The sequence below is a fragment of the Gadus chalcogrammus genome, chromosome 10 (genome assembly GCF_026213295.1).
Source record: "Gadus chalcogrammus isolate NIFS_2021 chromosome 10, NIFS_Gcha_1.0, whole genome shotgun sequence".
NCBI lineage: Eukaryota > Metazoa > Chordata > Actinopteri > Gadiformes > Gadidae > Gadus > Gadus chalcogrammus.
The window spans coordinates 14,117,913-14,138,730 of record NC_079421.1 but is presented as its reverse complement, the minus strand read 5'-3'; the positions used below and the strand labels follow the sequence as shown (position 1 = coordinate 14,138,730).

Sequence of the window (20,818 nt, the reverse complement as noted above, 5' to 3'; positions counted from 1 at the left end):
TAATTCATTTCAATGAGTTATATCGTTATCACCAATTGACACATGCTATGCCGATTCTATTTCCTGGTAAGAAATTGAATGTAATTAACGTTTGGGGTCGAGTTAATCATACAGCACACCGTTCCTGCCCTGTGGGACGCCACACAGCCTGAACCCCCCTCTCTATGATTGGCACAGAGACATGGCTCACTGTCACTCTCAGTCACGTCTCATCCCCCTCTCTGCTCTCTCTCCTTCCCCCCTCCTTCTACTTCCTCTCCTCCTCCCCCCTCTCTCTCTCCACTCACCCCCTCCTTCCCTCTTCCTCTCTCCTCCCCCCTCTCTGCTCTCTCTCCTCCCCCGTCGTCTCTCTCATCCTCCTCTTCCCCCCTCCCTGCTCTTTCTCCTCCCCCCCTTCTCTTCTCTCTCTCCTCCCCCCTCTCTTCTCTCCTCTCTCCACCCCTGTTGTCTCTCTCATTCTCCTCCTCCCCCCTCTCCTCTCTCCCCTCCCCACCCAGGTGAAATACATCTTCTCGGACAAAACGGGCACCCTGACCTGCAACGTGATGCAGTTCAAGAAGTGCTCCATCGCCGGCGTGACCTACGGGTGAGTCTTCATCCACCCACACCCGTCCACCGCCCTAGCCTAAATGCACCCACCTAACCTCCGCCCTCCCGCCGATGGTTTACAGCCCCGCCCAGGCGTCTCTCCATGCGGTCTCATCCTTAAGGCCTCTCCTCCTCTCGCCTTCATTAAATGCCCCGTGTGCACGGGTGTACATCTGCCCGCGCCTGTCCCTCCTGCCCCCCCTGCCCCCCCCCCAACTGCCTTCTCATTAGCAGCCACATCAGCGCTCCTCTCCACGCAGACTATAAATAAAGAAAGCAGGCAGACGTTGGCTAAGGAGGGGGGGGGGGGGGGTTCTCTCGGCAGTAGTTTGGCTGTCGGCGTGAAATGTTTATTTTTTTTCTCTTTAGTAATTTATTTTTCTGTGCTCTCGCCTGCGGTCCGAGATCAGCACAGAGATGGGCCGCTCAGACAAGCAGTGTAAAAGTTCAACTGGAATGCTGAACGCCATGACGTGTACTATTTATACACACACCTTCTGTGGTGCCTAGGGAGCCCGTCCACCACTGTAAGATCCCCGTGACGTCACTCGACTCCTTCTGCGTCCACGCCTGCAGGCGCGGTGACGTCACCCCTCATCGCTCTACTATTTTAGGGCTCGATGCCACGGCCGGGTACATCACGTTTGTTCCGAGAGAGAGAGAGGGAGAGAGAGAGAGAGGGAGAGGGAGAGGGAGAGAGGGAGAGAGAGAGACTAGTGTGATAGCACGTGATTAATCCCATTAGGTTTCAATTAAAAACGTGATTGACGAAGCGCAGGCTGAAGGACATGTGAGTGGGCTTTATCTAGAGTGCTCCCCATTTGCTTTATCTCTCATTATTCCCCCCCATCCAGGGAGTAGACGACTTGTCGTTGTCGACCGCCTTGTCAACAGTGTACGATCTGGGTTTGAGTTGAGTGCAGAGTGCGTCCGCAGGCCATCCGGGATATAGCTTCCTTTATCTCCTGCTGTGACGGCTTTACAATCATCGAGTCAGTTTTAGTTTTCAAATGTTGCTTCTGATTGAGCTCCAGGTCTGGGAGGGCGGGGCAGGAGTCGGTCCCTCTCAGGTTTTCAACAGCTATAGCTCAGGGACTCTTTCCGAAGCTTCTTATAAATATGGAGGAGGGTTTAATTCAATGAATAGGGGAAGGGCTGATGATGACGATGAGTGTCCTCGCCTCTCAGATCTGTGTTCTTAAGACGAAGGTCACTGCAGTGAAACCCATCCCATGCTCATAAATATTAATTATTCACCAACAGACTGCTCGAAACCGACTTCCAATATGGGATCGATCATGTTGGTAATTTATCCTGATATACCTTTTATCCTGATAAACATATAGTATATTTTTTGTACCTTTTGTTGCAAAAAGTGCAGTTCACTATTTCTGAAATGCTATTGAATGCATCACAGTATTTGGTCCTGAGAAGTTTAGACTGGAGAACCAATGCAATTAACGGGGGAAACTGAGGTGGTCTGAGTCTAAATGACTGAGAAACCACACCCTAACCCACACAGACAACATTCCTGCATGCAGCTATTGCATAACACTTTATTTATTGTTGCCTTTTATTAAGAACTTGATCATTGTTATTGAATCCAAACCCATGGGTGTTTCGATATTTGTTGAATTCCTCACATGGGTGCAACTTATTTTTGAGGATGTATTTTTGAAAGAGCCACAAAACTCAAAGAGCACCATTTCTGGTGAGGTACCATTGATTGCAATTTTCGATTGGTCAAGTAGCTGTCAATCAGAGATGGTGAGTCACAAACTGCCATCAGTCTAACTGAACTGCAGTAACAGCATCTCTGGTCACTTTGAGAATATTATTGCAATATTTCATTGGATTGCAATAAAGATACGTATATCAATCTTTTTAGAGTGGCTTTGCCTCAGACCATTTATTTTTGGTTGATATATGAGTGTTGTATGCAAAGTACAACTTTGGGCGGTATATATATTTCATGTATTCCTATCATCACATTATGACTGCTTGAAACGGTTTGAATCAATGCAGTTCAGTGAAGTACCCTGAATGCTTAGTCATTGAAAAGTTGGCGGAAAATTGTGTTACTCTTGTTTTATTTCTAAGATTTTGCTTGGTCATGAGCACTCTATTTGACTGATTTTTAAGCATGACAAGACTGAGCAAATGTGACCACATCTACACACACACACACACACACACACACACACACACACACACACACACACACACACACACACACACACACACACACACACACACACACACACACACACACACACACACACACACACACACACACACACACACACACACACACACACACACACACACACACACACACACACACACACACACAGCGGTTATGGATTTGCGGCAAGTGCCCAAGGTATTTCTGGTGGCTGTGATGGTGACCTTAGAGATGGGGTTGAGTGTTTCTCTGATGTTTCGGTGTAGCGCATCCTCCGAGCTTCCCTCAATGTCCTTGCTTTTGCCTCTACTTCCCCTTTACCATCTCCTTTAAAAACATCCTACACTTTATATTCCTCCGAAGACAACGTATAAGATGTTCAAGTCGTATCTTATGCTGACGTGAACCATGTATTGCCGCTATGGCCATCCACGGCATCTTCTGGTGATCCTGGATGACGGCTCGCATGGGTTCCCGTGGTTATCTTCCTGGAAAAACAACTCTATCGTCATATTTCCTACAGGGTTTCTTTCAAACATCAATCTTTTTTTTTTGTTAATTATTATTTTGCCTGCAATACGGAACACTTCCCCGCGAGAAGCTGGAAATGACAAAATGTCAAAATATTAGTATTTTGTTTCCATGGTTTTTATATCCGTCCTGATAACGTGCAGCTCTCCCACTCACTTACCCCTGAAATGACAACCTGTTAAATGTTCCTCTTCGACCAATCAAACGAGGTGTTTTTGCATTCTTTTCCCACCTCTGCTCCTACAGTCACAACCCAGAGGCAGAGGAGGGTAGTTTTGCAGAGGAAGACCGGTAAGCCGACTTGTTGGGTGTGATAAGCCTGGTAGTTTGTGTTCCTTCCCCCTTGCTTATGTGACGTAACGAGGCCTGCTTTGCATTGTGGGAAATTTGTGGCCTTGAAAAAAGAAAAGGTATTTATTGGTGTTGTTTTCTTAACCGTGTGTTCAGTGCTCTGGCGTGTGTTGAATGTGACTGCTGCTTGTCCTTCTCTTTCTGCTCATATCCCAATTAGAACCACACACACATCTGTGCTCCCATCTCGTTTAGATCTCGGGAGGATTCCCCTGGTAATGTGTGCATTTTGCACTTGGAGTTGCTCTGTTATATTTTCATGCACATTACACTTGATTTTCATCTATTGCTCAATGGTGCAACACTGGGGTGTTTCACTGCGACGAGAATAGGGGAAATGTCAGCACATCCATTTTCACACACTTGAACCCATCCACCCACACACACGCGCTCACACTCTCACACTCTCAAACTCTCACACACAAACACACTCACACACTCACGCACACGCACACACTTCTATCGTGCTGCTTTGATCTTGTAATCTATAGATCGCAGCATGGGTGCTCCTCGTCCATTCTGCATGGGGGAGTAGAGCTGTTTGCTAATGCCCACACTAGGAAGGATGGGTTGGCTGTTTCACAGGGAGAGCCTTGTGGGAGGATGGATCGCTGCCTTACTAACAACGAAAAGAAATCTGTTTTTGCTGCTTTTCTTTCTTTAAACATTTAAATGGATTCAAGCATGGGAGGTCTACGGAGGAAAAATGTATGATGTGTCAAACTGTACGGCCATGAAACTGTATGAGCCTCCACTGTGTATCGTGGTAGGATGATCTGTGACCTGTGTGGGTGACATAAACCTTGAGTTAATATTCAGAAATTCAACAGGCAGTGTAAGCCTCCCTTCTCTCTCCGACACCTTGAGGTGTTGTCAGCCATTTTGGCCCGTGTTGCAGTAGCAGTCCGCAACAATACACCGAGCGAGTGTCACAGGACCGTGGCGCAGTAGGGGAACGCACAGCCATCAACTGGTGAACAGCCAATAGCCCTTGTTTCCATGGTGACGAGAACATTTTGTGCCAGCAAATGATCAATAACTGACTTGCCTTCTCCCTACTGCCAGCCCTTGAGCCCAAGAAACCTCATCAAAGCCGTAGACGGGTCTTACTGCATTACTCCAAACAGCCTGCACCTCTCCCTGGGCCTGTGGCTCATAGCTGCTCGTTGACTATACGGGGGTCAGAAAGGACACATAATCAATCGGATGGGATTCTGTCCGATTGGTCGTTTTGTATGGTGTTTGTAAGCTAGAGAAGGGTATACGTTGTGTTCTGTTCTGTTACGATTTCAGGTAGCCCGGATAGTCAGGACAGCTAGGGTCGGATCCGATTAATCAAACCTAAACCTGTCCAGAAACAGACACAACGACGCTGCGATCACAAACGACCAGACAATATCCTGAAGCTGTTTTTACAGACGCTCTTCTCTATGCATAGACTCTTAGCGGTCGATGGGAGATAAGACCACCTCTTACTTTGCACCGGGGCACGTTCCCACCCCCCCCCCCATGAGTGTGATTGATACGTGGCGCCACCTGAACGCTGTGTTATGACACGCCCGTAGCCTCGTGCGTATCCTCTCTATTAGAGAGCTTCCTGCCCTTCCCTAAATTGAACTATACGGGCATTAAGGAGCCTCAACGGAACAGGTCCGGTCGGCGGGAGAGCGGTCCGAATGAGAATTTAATTAGCTCCGGGAAAAAATAGCCCCGAGGAGGCGTCGTCCTCCTCCACCTGATATACATTACCGCTCCTCACTTTATCGTGCCATCGATCGATAAACACGGGAAGGGGGCAGTGGTGGTAGAGTGTCCGCAGGCTATTTTTAGTCCGTATCACGGACCACGAGGCGAGAGAGACGTGCGCTGGAGACAATGTATCCCAGGCAGATGGATGGCTGAGATTATTGTTTTTAGCTGTGTTATCTGGCAGATGTTGCATCTTGTTCTCCCCCCACCCCCGCATGACACGGTCGCTGCATTTTGATGAACTGATCCTGCCTCCGGGTTGTTTTGAAGTGTATCGTCACGTACCATCATGTACATGACATTTGTGTGGTTCTTTTTAGGGTTTCGCTCACTGCGATGACTATACATAGTTGTCTTCATATTATCGATTAGCTTATTTTGTTCTGTGTCGCTTCCTTTCTGGAAGAGCCAGGATGCGTCGTAGAAGACATGTTTGTGATCACCAGCTTCTGCTGGCATCTGCTGTTGTGCAGTGCAGTCATCCTGACCACTTTCCTTCCCTCTGATATTTTCCACTGGCAAACCAAAAGCTCAGGCAACCGGCGCACCACTTGTGTAAGATCAGACGCACCGCCCTTAAGAATCCATCAACCTTTGAGCTGAAACATAGGGGGGTCCGCAGCAAAGTGCAGTGGCACATAAACGCATACTATGCTTGTGATGCTTCTCTGCAGCCTTGGCTGTTAAACCAGTCGTTGTGAATGCCGGTCGTGTTTGTGTGGTATTGTGGTTGCACATAAGCGAAGACTACTCTGTTACTGGTTCAGGAGATGGAAGAGACTCCACCATTAGGCTTTCAGGTTGTTTTATTTCTTGCTGATGTTTTGCCAGAATCAAAGTACAGCCACCCATGGCTTTGTTGGAAAACCACTAAGCATTTTATTCTACCTCAGTGTAGCCATCAGTGATGTTTTTCCTTGACTTAGGTTAACCTTGATGAGTTTCTGGTTTAAATAAAACATGCTCCAAATGTTTCTGGGTAACCTTTTTAACAACCACTTTCCCCCTGCCCAACATGGGAGCTGTTTGAGGACGTACCGTTGTCTGGCATGTTGTGTAGTGGTCTGTTTGTTTGTTTGTGATTGTGTTCTAAACCTCCCCCCCCCATCCCCTCTCACTGGGCATGCCGGTTCTGACTCTGCTGTCTCTCTCTCTCTCCTTCCCAGGCACAGCACGCAATCGTCAGAGGAGGCTGAGTTTAATGACCCGAGCTTACTGGAAAACCTCCAGAGTAATCACGTAAGTAACTCCGGGGCGTCCCAGTCCTCCGCCCCCCCCACTGGGGGGCGGAGGGGGGGCGGAGAGGGGGGGGGGGGGGGTGTGTGTGTGTGTGTGGGGGGGGGGAATCTGTTAATGCCACGCGATTTTCCTGATTTGCTGGGTTTTTCCAGGGTGCATGTTTTTGGTCTATAAATACATTAAAGAGATGATTAAAAAAAAGGACAACACACAGACCAAAGAAAAACAATCGGCAGTGTTCCAGTCAGCACTCTGGACCGACGTTCAGAAGCTGTTCCACACTCTGGTGGCTTGCTGCTCTCTTCAGTACGTCAGGATGTCTTTTGTGGACGGGCGCCACTGACGGCAAAGTTAGCATCACGCCATCGCCAGCGTTAACGGCTAGATTTGAATTTCCCCAGGGGTGTGAGGAATGTCTTCTTTAGAGCTGGTGTAAACAACTAGCTAGTTAGCCCAAGCTGGCAGGATGTCAAACCGGCGCTTTGTTTAGTTGTTACCAAAATCCCTCTGAATTCTAGAGCAAACACATTTGCTTTCTTCGATGTTGTTCTAGCTACATCTGTTTCTTGTTTTGTTTTTAAAGACAGAGCAACACATTGTGGTGGCTCCCTTGTGTCATTTTTTGTGTCGGGGTGACTGCTACTGCTTAGTTGGTACGATCTTGGATGTTGAATTCGAGGTCAAATAGGACTGACTTGAATTTTTGGGAGAAACAGCAATGCTTGTTTGTACGCTCCTCCACGACTGCTGTTGGCGCATTTGTCGAGGTGTTGGTTTTTTTAACACTTCTAGAAATGTCACCAACACTTCTCGAAATGCAGAAACGACACTGCAAGTGTGTCAGTAATAAATAGTGTGTGGTCACGGCCCATTTGCTCATTTCAATATTTTTGCTTTCTGACAGGTTGCTATTCCCTATTTAATCGTTGAGCAGACACTTTAATCCAAAACCTTGCAGATCATTAGTGTTTTGATAGCTCATTTTGGGTGTGATTCATGAGCAGGAAGGGATTGTACGCCTTGCTCAGCGACGTCTACAGGTAGACTGTGGACTGTAGAACATGCTGGCTAGGAGATGAAGAAACGTAACCACACTACACTACTTAAATGCATAAATGCATTTGTTTGCTCTTCAACCACTTCGCTCATGACCATTTTAATATTTTTAAGGTGTGATTTTATTTTTTTCAAAGATGCCTCAACTCCTGAGGGTGAAACTACTGTCAATGAGATTAAATTATATTTAAAAAAAATTACATAACATGGGTCTTTGAAGTCATACAATGTCCCTATAGGTTTAAAATATCATGCATGTCCTTCTAAACACAGTGCTTGTCCACATGTGGAGATCACATGTGCAATACCAATTATTCCTCAACTTGCGCAGTGGTTGCTGGTAGCGTGTTTACTCTCAAAATGGCTGCTGTCATGGCCTCAGCCCGGGACACTTAGTCAACACCACCTACGGGGACATAGAGGATCAGCCTGCTGATTGATGAGGCAGATGTACCAGCCGTGAATGTTTATCTTTACATTATCGGACACGCAAATAATTGAGAAATTAGCAGCAGTGTTTGTTGAGTGTGTGTTTGTTGAGTCCAGGGTGTCAGGAATACGAATACCAAGACAAATTCCTAATATGTGTAAATGTATTTGGCAATAAAACTTTTCTGATTCTGATTCTGATTCTCAGAACACTAATCCTAAAACGTATCTTCCACCACAAATTACCTAGGATGCACCGTTCAACCCATTCCAAAAATGCAAACGACCTACAGACAGAATTTGCCGTGTCAAATTCAAAAGGAATCATCGACCAAGTTAATATGAAAGCATATGACAACACACTCAGGGAAACCGGTGTGTTGACGGTGAATCTTTTGGCTGGTAACCTACCGGTACATGTTTATCGATTCTTTATAAAACGGGTAAATTAGTGAGAAACCACCAGCATTGTTTGTGGTGCGTGTGTGCGTGTTGCGTGCCACGCCTCAGTACATACGACAGCGGTACCCCTGGGAGTGGGGACGTGTTATGATCGCTGTTTGCCGTGTTTATTACAGCAACGACACATTAGCGAGATAGCTTCGGATCAGCGTTTGTCTCCCCGGCCTTTCTTAATTATTACGTTGTAATCGTTTGTTTTGCTCTGGTCTCTGTGAGGAGTCCTAATGATGATGTGTTGAACGGCGCGCGGTGGCGTCGGTATTCTGCCCACACTCGCTACGTGTCTGAGCTGTCAGTGTTTATTTCCCCCTTTTTAAAAATAAAACACATTTTTAGTTCAGTGTCTTTTTTTCGACGTGTGAACGCCAACACTTGACCCCGTTGTTTATCGCGAGTGTCGAGTGAACGTGAGAAGGTTTCACTCAAAGCGTTGAGTGAAATCGCCCCCTTGTTGGCCACCATCTCTGCTTTGCCTGCAGCGTGTTTCAGTGTGGAGGCTAATAGAGTGGCGAGGTCAGAGAGGGGGAGTACTCTGTTGATGAGGAGTTAACAGTTTGTAAATAGACCAAAAACCCCTCTTGTGTCGCGTTTTCGGCCCAGTCGCCGCTACCAGCGGATGGCTGCGAAAGGTCTGTTCCCTTATGTTGATCACCGCCTTAATCCTTCACTGCATGGGTCGTTGTTTAGACAATCCCACCAAAAAGTACTGATCCCAGAATGTATCCTCCACCATAAATTACCCAGAATGATCGACATACTTCCAGCCTTGTCAAATTTAAAATGAATCATTGACCAAATTGGCGTGAAAACAAATGACAAATTACTTAGGAAACGGTTGACGGTGTGTTCTGTGTGTTCAAAGTGAAACGGAGCAGTGTTTGCATGTCCCTTTTGGTCTCTGTGTCTTAATTTCATAAAGATTCTAGCCTCTCTGGCCCGGTTTCCTCTTCTACCGCCGCGGTCGCGTCCAGAGCTGTGAATGTCTGTCACCGTGGCGCTGACACTCATTACCCAGAAGTCTCGGTCGGGGGTCAAAGCCGCTGCCGGCGTGCTAACCGTCACCCCTGATACTGCTGCTGAAGCCTAGGTCCATGTCTACATGGCCTGTTCTATTTACACACACACACATACACACACAGATGAGCACACACAATCACACACATGCACACGCACCGTAATGCCTAGTCCAGAGGCTGAAAGACCTGCTATAGCATGATCCAGGTCAGTAATAGGCTGTGTTCTTCCATTCAGAGAAAGGCCTCTCCGAGTCTCTCTCACATTGTTTATGGAGTCTGCTGGCAGGGGCCAATATTGAAACAGCGACCAAGGCACACACAGCACACAGCCATGAAAGCCTAGTTTTCTACATGCACACAAAGCGTGGCTTCCCTCAGAAATGCATAAAGGGTTCGGTTGTTTGAGGAGCTATTGTGTGGAAGGACTGGGGCTTGCGCCATCTTTTGACTCCTAGACCGTCAAGGCTTTGTGTAGGTTGTTTGTTGATGTAGCAGAACCAAATGGCTTCATTAGGGCCCGGCACCCAGATACAGGAAACACGGACAGGCAAGCTCACACTCACACACGCACACATCCATAGAATCACGCAGGCAAATTCACGTAATGTCTTATCATTATCTAGACTTAAGCCTTGCAATTACAATCTTCACGTGTGATTATCCACTTGTCAATCATAACCCAGAGTTAATATTTACATTGACATTTACATTGAGGGCATTTAACAGATGCTTTTATCCAAAGCGACTTACAATAAGTACATTTGTAATAAGAAAGTGAAACAATATATCACTGTCGGTACAGTAAGGATGTTCACAGAACCAAGTGCCAAAAACTAACTATCGCTAGGTTAACCCATTCTCCGTATACAACAAAGATAGCTAGGATTAGATGCTACATAACTAACTAAGTACTGTGACTAAATACGACACACAATAAGTGCGTACATTAAGCAATATAAACCCCAGACTGAGCCTGGCTGACGTCACGATGTACACCAGTGTCCCCCAGAGTCCTAGTCAGCTCTTTTACATCCACCACGAGAGGCTGGGCGATGACGCGTCTCGCTGCCAGCCCGCCCGTCACCGCCACTTAGCGTCCCCCAGAGGCCCGGGGGGGAGACCCCTGGCCCCGGTGGAGGTCACTCGCTGCAGGTCGGGGGCCAAGTAACCCTCGGCCGTCAGAGCTGAGCCCCAGCAGATGCCAGCCGGTTGACCGCGTGTCGTCATGCTGGTCGTCACGGTGTTCGTCACGCTCGTCGTCACAATATATCGGCTAGGAATGGATTATCGTTTTTTTTGTTTTTCTCACAGCGCTGTTTTTTTAATTCTTTGTTTTTCATGTGATTTATTTATTCATTCTTTATTTTGCTTTGTGCAGAATTTTTTTTTATTCTGCTGTTTACCATTCAGTCGTTCAATTTTGTGTAGATATTGCTTGCTTTTTATTGTCTTTGTTAATTAATTTACTATTGACGAGAGCGTTGCTATATTTGATTCACCAGACTAAAGGTGTACCTGATGAAGTGAATAGTATGTCTGCTTTAGGATCGTATTGAGACCAGCCCTATTGTACAGTAGCTCTGCCTCCACTGGCTTCAGGCCAGCCACTCAGTGGCTCTTTCTGCTATTCTTTTGGCAAAACCTGCTCGGAATGAGGCCAAGCTAGTTTGTTTCTTGTCCTGGCTGGCGCACGGCTAATCGATGATCTCGTATATAGCAAAGTTTTCTGTACTTCGGTGAAAACACTATCTATATATGGCATCGCCATTCTTCAGCTGGAATGCTCGATCACTGTAAATAACATCATATTTAAGCTAAAACAGCCCAGTTTGTTCCCACGTTGCTTTGTCCTACTTCCAAATGCTTACAATAAATATTGAATGTGAGAGAAACTCTGTAACTGTACTGCGCATAATGTCTTCATCCATTTTGTTGAATTTATTTGTGATTCCAAAGACAAACCCGGTCAAACTTTCTCTCTCTCCTTCTCTTTCTCCCCTCGTGTGAAGCCTACAGCAGGCGTGATCCTTGACTTCATGACCATGATGGCTGTCTGCCACACAGCCGTACCGGAGCACACCGATGGATCCATCTCCTACCAGGCCGCTTCTCCTGGTACGCTCCTCTGCATCCCTCCTCCTCCTCCTCCTCCTCCTCCTCCTCCTCCTCCTCCTCCTCCTCCTCCTCCTCCTCCTCCTCCTCCTCCTCCTCCTCCATCATTTTCTCTTTATCCATCTCTTTATCCTCCTCCACTTTGTCTTTCTCTTTATCCTTCTCTTGTCCTCCTCCACTTTATTTTTCTTCTCCTTCTCCTCCTTCTCTTTCTCCTCCTCCTCCTCCTCCTCCTCCTCCTCCTCCTCCTCCTCCTCCTCCTCCTCCTCCATCATTTTCTCTTTATCCATCTCTTTATCCTCCTCCACTTTGTCTTTCTCTTTATCCTTCTCTTGTCCTCCTCCACTTTATTTTTCTTCTCCTTCTCCTCCTTCTCTTTCTCCTCCTCCTCCTCCTCCTCCTCCTCCTCCTCAGACCAGACCAGACATCTTAGAGTGAGGGAAATAATTGATTGAAACAAGCCTGGTCACTTCCTCCACCCTTCACCGGTGGAGAGTAGTCCGGGTGTAAACGTTTCAACCCTCAAACCCAAATGTCTCAAGTTAAAATGTAAAAGTTGAAAGTTAGTCTCTGGTCTCTGGTTTGTCTCTATTTTTGCTGCGTATACTTTCAAGAGACTCCATTAGGACTTTGAAACAACATCAAACTGATGAACTGGATAACACCAAAAAAAGGAAATGTTCCTGGTTTGCAAGCAAGCTGTCCAGCCTTTATCCCTTTCATAACAGACCGGAGCAGTTTATCAGATGATGTTTAATACTTTGAGGTGAGATCCCATTTCCCTTAGAATTGTAATTTCCTATTGTCCTTATGCAAAGAACAACTGGCGATTGTAATCTGTTAAAAAAATATGACATTCAGTTGCTAAATATTACTCATGGAAATTAGAATTAACATTAAGGATGGAGGCGAGAGAGAGCTTTAGGAAAATCAAATTTCCTGTGGTGAAAATCTCCTAAGCATAGCAGAAAGAGTGGCACAGCGCCCCCTTTGGACACAATTATTACTGCAAGAAGGCATTGGCCAGTGGGAAACAGTCAGCAATGATGCTTTTGCTTCCAGTGTGTATTTGTATCATACGGGAAGTAACGCAAAACATCAATGGAAAACATAACATTGGATAACGTATAAATCGGACTGCACAAAGCAACACTATTTAAAAAACTGCTATGTATACACAATCAAATGTAATGCAAAGGCCAATGAAGAAAAACCAAGAATAAAAACCCAGGTACCACCTGCAGTACCCACGCACACCACTAGTTGTCCGCGTAGGTACAGGGAGAAAAAAGGTGCTATGGGTTATCTATTTGAATACGTGGTTCCTACCAAAACCATATTGAGTAGTGAATACAGACGCAGGTCATTCAGAAGCAGCTAGGGGTTATCATAGGTTGAATAGTGCTGAAGGTGGACTCTCAGCTAGGCTGCAGTCATCAGGGATCACACACAGAAGAACCTCCTGGGAGTTGAGCTCCCTAGCCACTACACTGTTGGCGACAATACACCCAGCACCCCTCCATCAATGTTTGATAGAAAACAAAAAGGCAGCTCCGTCTTTTTTCTACCGTTACCGAGAACAGTAAGGGCTCGAGTCTGAGGGGAGTTACTCTGTAGAGAGGTGCTGGAACCATTTACCGGGAGCAGTCGCTCTGTGGTCTAACACCCTCATCGTGTCCAGTGGGCCAGTGAACGACAGAACACAGTCTTGCAAAACAAAAAGTGTCCTGCGCCTTTACCTGCTGTTTGTGACGTGTCCCCTGACGTGTTGAATGTGTCTCTCTTTCTCCCCGTTTCTGTCCCGGTTTCTCCCCCAGACGAGGGAGCCCTTGTGAGGGCCGCACGCAACCTGGGCTTCGTTTTCACAGGCCGGACCCCCGACACGGTCATCCTGGACTCGGTGAGACTGGAATTTAAGGGGGGGGGGGGGGGGGGGGGGGGGGGGGGGGTTGTCAGGTGGTTCCATCTCAATGCTGACTCTAAGCGCGTCATCTCGTTGTAAGACCCCGTTGGTCTACCAAATGACATGTGTTTAAAGGGGACATCTTATACCACCAGGTGTCAGTTTGATTAGCCTTACAAGCCGTTTGGAAAATCGGCCCCATATGACGTCACTAGTGGGCGTGTCCACCTAGATCTGTGCTGGGTAGATCAGTCTACCAGCCTACCCAGTGGACTGAAGTAAACGTTGCTCATCTATGCAGAACATATCTAGGTTGACACGCCCACTAGTGATGTCATATGGGGCAGATTTTTTAAACGGCTTGTAAGGCTAATCGCACTCACACCTGGTGGTATAATATGTCCCCTCTAAAGATGAATGTGTTTCTATCAGGGGAAGTGATGTCGGTCTGATGATGAAATGGCCAATAATAGGAGTCTTTGTGCATTGGCGGCGGCCTGCGAGTCTAAAGGGCAATCGTGTTGAAACTAAGGAGGCCTGTCATGGCCTGTGGAAAACCTCCCACATCGCAAATTGTATTGTTCAGAAATGTTCTGTTTGGCTAAATGTCAGGAGGAACGTCTATTGCTCTCTCGCTGTTGCTATTTCACAGCATTAGCGTTTAATCTGATTGAACAATCAAGGGCATTGTGTAAAGTCACATGCTCGTGGTCTTATCCAGGTTTCATCCGGATCTAATAAAACACGCTGCCTCCGGGCGATGCAATAAAGTAAATACCCCAAAAACACTGCCCTGCAAACGGCAGCCCCATTAGCGGATGTGACGGAAAAGAGAAAGCTACCTTTAAATCCCATGATTAAATTATGACGTTCTTGGGCTGTGTGTGTCTTCTGAAGGCTCTAAGGTCAGCCCGGTGTCTTGTGCTTTTTAATTGCCTAACAGGGTGACTGCACCTCAGGGTAATAAGGTAAAGGCCGGAAGACCAGAAGCGTTTGCTTATTATAGCTGGCGAAGCGGGCGCTCTGTCTCAGAGGCTCGGGTCAGTTGTGTGAACCTTCCTATTAGGTTCTCGCATCGCGCAGCGCAACGTCTCCTTAATCAGCTGATCGCCTGCACTGAGCAGTCCTCTCCAATTAAGAGAATTAATTAACTTTACAATTAAAAGAATTAATTCACCTGCTTTACCGTGTTTCCTTCTTTCTCTTCATACGTTGCCAGTTGTGTTGACTGATTGAAAGACAGATTAACCAACCCTAACCGATTTTAACTGTTAAAGTTTAAACTGAAGCCTGATTGGCTAAGGGGTGTGTGTGTGTGTGTGTGTGTGTGTGTGTGTGTGTGTGTGTGTGTGTGTGTGTCTCTCTCTCTACTTTACGTGCTCTTTAAGACTGCCCTTTTCTAATCTAATGTGTCATGTGTTTTCAGATCGGGAAGGAGGAGAAGTATGAACTGCTGCATGTGCTGGAGTTCACAAGGTATTCACCTTATTAATAGGTCACATCTGTGAGGTACTGGCCTCGTACCATCTGGTCTGCTTGTTCGTGCAATCATGGACAATTCTATGAAGATTCTATGATGCATATGATGATGATGACGATAGAAGCTGTTATTATACTTTTAAAAAAAAGTACAAATATATAGGAAATATATGTTTATAGTATATTGTTTTGCGACATCTGTTCATACACTATGCTCTAATACAAGTTAAAGGAGAAACAGCACAGTTGTGTTTGAGGCGTTATGTCTTACATTTTGCCTGCTCGAGGTGATAATTAGCTTAGCTTTAGTGGTGGTAACACCTTTGGTATTTGCTCTCTCTCACCCACCCCCTCCCTTCTCTTTCTGTATCACTCTCCTTTTCTCTGTTTCTAACCATCTGTGTCTCTCTCTATGTTTCTTTGTTCTCTCTCTCTCTCTCTCTCTCTCTCTCTCTCTCTCTCTCTCTCTCTCTCTCTCTCTCTCTCTCTCTCTCTCTCTCTCTCTCTCTCTCTCTCTCTCTCTCTCTCTCTCTCTCTCTCTCTCTCTCTCTCTCTCTCTCTCTCTCTCTCTCTCTCTCTCTCTCTCTCTCTCTCTCTCTCTCTTTCCCCCCCCCCCCCCCCCATCCTCAGCACGAGGAAGAGGATGTCGGTCATCATACGCACCCCATCCGGAAAGATCCGCCTGTACTGCAAAGGAGCCGTGAGTGCCTGTCTCTCTCCATGGCAACGCATGACAGACCGTCGCCCCTCGTTGGAAACGCTCTGCCCCGCCACTCCCGCCCCTCCCATCAGCAGTAGACAAATCAAAAAGACCAACGTTTTGAAATATCCGTTTTTCTGACTGGAAACATATTTAAGGAATCATGCAGCACAACATGTCGTTTGAGAGCCCCGTTAAGATCAGTGCCAATGACATCACTATTTAAAGCATGCAGTCTCTCCCACTGCGCCAAATGGAGGGGCGCAGTCTGATCCAGTCGGATCACACCTTTATTCAAGGCGAAACGAAAAAGACAGCCATCCGTCAGCAGTCTTAATCAGGGCTTCTATGCGCGTTTTCCCAACTTAGCCCTCTTCCTGAACCTGATAGCACTGTTCTGTAAGACCAAGTGGTTCGTTCAATCATTCATTCATTTGTTGATTCATATTTGTCCTGTGGTGTGAGTGGCCAACGTTGGTGTGTTGTCTCTTCAGGACACTGTGGTCTACGACCGCCTCGCCGACAGCTCCAGGTACAAAGAGATCACACTGAAGCACCTGGAAACGTTCGCCACCGAGGGTGAGTGGGGAAACGGTGCCCCCTGTAGGCGAACAATAAGAGCTACATACGGTTGTTTTTTTTTTTTTTTTATACATCTCATTAGTATGCATCCCATTAGTATGCATCCCATGTATCAGTTAACTCCCAGGAACCTATAGAGCAAACCCTCATCGACTGAATTTGAGTTTTAAGGCTAGGTCTAGGTGGTTTGCTGCATTTGTCATTGTTTTGTTTGTTCTTAAATTTACAAATGATGCATATCAAAATTAAGGACAACATAAAGGAGAACCTCGAAGAAGTGCTGTTATGAAGCCCAGCTCCTAGAGAAACCGCATCAGATAATGTAGGCACATAAACTGTGGCTGTTTTCACATCTGGGGTAATACTGCCCTCTTGTGTTAGTCTTGTATAATGACTTAGTCGGATGTGGCCGATGTGGGACTAAATGTGCTATGCAACAGTATATGTGAAATGTTTGATTTATTTTGAATTTAGTAGCCATCTTGTGTTTTTTTTTCCAGTGCTTTTGCTATTGGGTAATGGTTGGGTTACTTTTAAATAGGATGATCTTTACATTCACATTGTAATGCTTTTGCTCTAGAGATGTATGCAATAACATCTTCAGTAATGATGAGTTATGTTCATCTCTACCAAGAACATCTTATCTGCCAAATTGCAGACTTTAGTTTAAACACATACTTGACAGCGTTGTGATGTGTTGCACTTGAGTACCACTCATAATTAAATAAACCCTATTAGGCACCGTGGTCAGATTCCTAAAGCCATTCTGCACTTTTCATTTTCTCCATTCATTATCTTGACCTGCTCAAGCCGCCATTTTTGTAGTTTTCCTAGCCGCTCCAATGTTTCCCCTATAGCTCTGATCGTCGATGTCACCTCTGTCGTTGCAGGGCTGCGCACTCTGTGCTTCGCTGTGGCAGAGGTCAGCGAGTCGACCTACCAGCAGTGGCTGGAGATCCACCAGAGGGCCTCCACCTCGCTGCAGAACCGCTCCCTCAAGATGGAGGAGACGTACGAGCTCATAGAGAAGGTGGGCGTCACCTCACCCCAGCCACTGTAGACACAGTCACAGACAGGTAGACGGATGGATAGGTAATAGACCAATGGAGGGGGGGCGGTGAATAGATCAAACGAGTAGATGGATGAAGAGAGCGAGATAAATATAGATCGAGTACGGATAAAAAAAATGGGGATTGATTATCCAACACGGCCATTTTAGATCGCTTAGCAGCGCTATTTCTTCTGGATTCAACATCATTATACTGTATAATACTAGGTTCATAGTTTTAGAAATTACAACAACACTGGGAAACATACGTTATCGTAGAAGCCTCCAAGAAACCCAGGCTTTAAACGCAAACAATTCTAATTGTTCTGCTCCGTCAAAGACTTCCATGACAGCGGGCTGGGACCTTCTACCCAACAACAACCTCTCCGCTCCTCTAACCTCTGCTCTGGTCCACCGACCAGCGCTCTGGGTCCTCGGTCCTTCGTGGCATGTGGCCTGTTTCCCTTCTGTCGCGAGCCTCCCTCCTAATCCCATGTTTACCTTTCAGCAGAGCCTTCCGTTTTGAATAACTCCAGTCAACATGGCCGCTCGCATCAAACGGGCTCCCCTCGCTGGAAGCCCCAGTCAGGACCTCCGGGTCGTTAGTGGCCGTCACGTCAACCTAAACACGCTTAGAAGTGTGTGTGTGTGTGTCTGTGTGTGTGTGCGTGCGTGCGTTGGTGCGTGTGTGTTTATGTTGGTGTGTCACGGTGTGTATGTCGCACAGTGTGCCACCGTGCTTTTTGGTTTGATTGTGTGTGTGTGTGTACGTGGTTTTACATGTCGTGTGTGTTTGTATGTGTTTGTGTGCGTGTACGTGTGTGCACGCGTTGATGTGCACGCACACGCGCACATATTACTGTGTTTGTGTGTGTGCTGCATGCGTGCGTGTGTGCGTCGGTGTTCCCAGCTAGCACAGGGCAGGAAGTACAATCGCTTCCCTGTGAGCGTCGTCTGATGTGGACGCGCTGGTCAAACATGTGCGGCCGGCCTCGTAAATCAGGGCCCCTGGCGAGGCTCCTAGTGGCCCCTCAAGGCTCCACCGACACAAATGGACGCCATCAATCATAAAGTTCACGTAAAAGCTCTCCGGGGGAAGTGGTGGTGGTGGTGGTGGAGGGGGCAGGGGAGACGCTGGTCGGTGTGTAACACATTACCGCACTAACTTTCGAGAGAGGTTTATGATTCCCAAACTAAAAGTTTCAAACGTCCAAACTTTGGATATGGGAACGTGATTTTACAGACACTAAAGAGCCCGGCGGGGTGGTGTGTGTGTGTGTGTGTGTGTGTGTGTGTGTGTGTGTGTGTGTGTGTGTGTGTGTGTGTGTGTGTGTGTGTGTGTGTGTGTGTGTGTGTGTGTGTGTGTGTGTGTGTGTGTGTGTGTGTGTGTGTGTGTGTGTGGTATCAGTACCACAAGGTGGCGCACTAGATTCAAGTGTAAGTCTGATAAATTGAGTGTCACTGTTTAGTCCTGCTAACTAGATCCAGACGGAAAGATTATGTTGGCCAAAATTGCACAGAGGTGAATTTTATGATAAAAAATGACGCACGTTGTTCACTCTTTTGACATTTTATGAAGGAAACTTTCTTTTCTTCAAAAGTTACTGCATTTAAGGCATCCAATGCCTGAATGACAGGATTTTTGTACCAAGTTGATTCATGTACAGATATCCTACAATATTCCCTGTTTAAAAAGAATTAGCAAACCAATTGGTCAGCGAGAGATTTGTTTTTTTTTTACTAGCGTTGCAAACGTGCATCATGCTACAGGCACCCTTACTTGATCGATACAATTATGAATTCAGCAAAAGCCTTTTAGGGACTAGATATCTAGTCCTACGATCTTGATTATATACACAGAATTCAATCTGTGAAATATGACTCTGTAGAGATCGTACGAATGCGTGCGTGCGTGCGTGTGTGCGTGCTCGTGTGTGTAAGCCAACCTTTGTGGGGTGGTGGGTTTGCTGTGTGTGTGTGTGCACCTGTATACATGTATGTTTGAGGTCCCAAATGTACGCATGTGTGCCTGCTTTCATATATATACGTGTGTGCGCCCGATTGTGCAGTCTCTTCTTAAAACTACATTGATCTCCCCCCTTCTGACCTCGCTCAAACCAAGCTAAAACCTAGCGTCTTTGCCGGGTGGAAAAACAAGCGCAGCTGATTGGATGTAAAGAACACCGCCCTGACTGAGTGACACAGTCCGGCCGGCCCCGGGCCCAATACTTCAGTGACACATGACGCTGTAAAGACCCCTCTGGAGGTTCCCCACCTTGCCCGGGTTGTTTACCTTACCTCTGCGTCCACAGAACCTGCTGCTGCTGGGGGCCACGGCCATAGAGGACAAGCTGCAGGACAAGGTGCCCGAGACCATCGAGACCCTCATCAAGGCCGACATCAAGATCTGGATCCTGACCGGGGACAAGCAGGAGACCGCCATCAATATCGGTAAGAGAATAGATGGAGGTGGATGGAGGCGGTTGAGGGAATGAGTTAGTTGTTGACTTCCACGGAGCTTGTGTCGCTCAATGTTCAACTCAATTCAAGAGGTTGAAAATGTAGAAAAAAGAAGAAACAATCTATTCTTACATCATATACTCATCATATACTTCTCGTTAACGAAGTAAGTCATGAAAGAAATGAGCACTAAAAGGTTCAAACTATGTTCAAACCAAATCCAATGTAGCAAAGCCACGCATATTTATCATCGTCTGCTTTGGTTTTGAGAAGTGGTTCACCTGAACAGGACCCTCAGAAAATAATGCAGGGCCTTGCATCAAATCCTAGGGGCCATTTCTCCCCAGTGGCGGTACGTGATGTACGAGCACACTGACTGACGTTGAGATTAAATAACACACCGTATGTGCACATACACACACGCACGCACGCACGCACGTGCACAAGTGCACCGGCACACACAAGTGCACAAGTGCACCGGCACACACAAGTGCACAAGTGCACCGGCACACACAAGTGCACCGGCTCACACACGTACGCGTGCACACAGGGTCACACACAAGCACACACACGCACACAAGTACACACCCCTTACCTTTCTCTACATATTTAGCAGGTCTCTGGGATTGAGCCTAGGGTATCCCCCCAGGCGCCCATCCTCCCCAACCCTGCTCCCGCTCATAAAAAAAGGGAAAGCGCCCCGCAGAACTGCCAGTGACTGAGCGGCGGTGTGTCCAGCTCCCACTCCCTGTAAGGGCCGGCCTCTTAATACCCCTCAGATGTGGGCGAGTTAGCACAAACTGCAACAAGCGAGTTATCCCTGCGAGCGGACAACCTGTTAAAAGAGTGGCGGGTTAAAACATTAAATAAGGGAAGGACCTCCGCCGTGCGGCCAGCCACCACCTCGGCCCGCCTGAATCGGCTCTTT

General features: G+C 46.9%; 1 protein-coding gene across 2 annotated transcripts in view; it reads left to right on the top strand.

The window, feature by feature from the left end:
- Nucleotides 1-20,818, top strand: part of atp8a1 (ATPase phospholipid transporting 8A1) — a 103,170-nt gene that overhangs the window by 36,476 nt on the left and 45,876 nt on the right. The window contains exons 14-23 of one of the 2 annotated variants that reach the window (XM_056600065.1): nucleotides 498-586; nucleotides 3,551-3,595; nucleotides 6,571-6,643; nucleotides 11,616-11,721; nucleotides 13,536-13,618; nucleotides 15,048-15,097; nucleotides 15,731-15,800; nucleotides 16,295-16,379; nucleotides 17,273-17,412; nucleotides 19,743-19,881. In XM_056600065.1, coding sequence (XP_056456040.1) covers nucleotides 498-586; nucleotides 3,551-3,595; nucleotides 6,571-6,643; nucleotides 11,616-11,721; nucleotides 13,536-13,618; nucleotides 15,048-15,097; nucleotides 15,731-15,800; nucleotides 16,295-16,379; nucleotides 17,273-17,412; nucleotides 19,743-19,881 — 880 coding nt within the window. The remainder of the gene's footprint in view (nucleotides 1-497; nucleotides 587-3,550; nucleotides 3,596-6,570; nucleotides 6,644-11,615; nucleotides 11,722-13,535; nucleotides 13,619-15,047; nucleotides 15,098-15,730; nucleotides 15,801-16,294; nucleotides 16,380-17,272; nucleotides 17,413-19,742; nucleotides 19,882-20,818) is intronic. The other variant, XM_056600066.1, reaches the window with a different exon arrangement.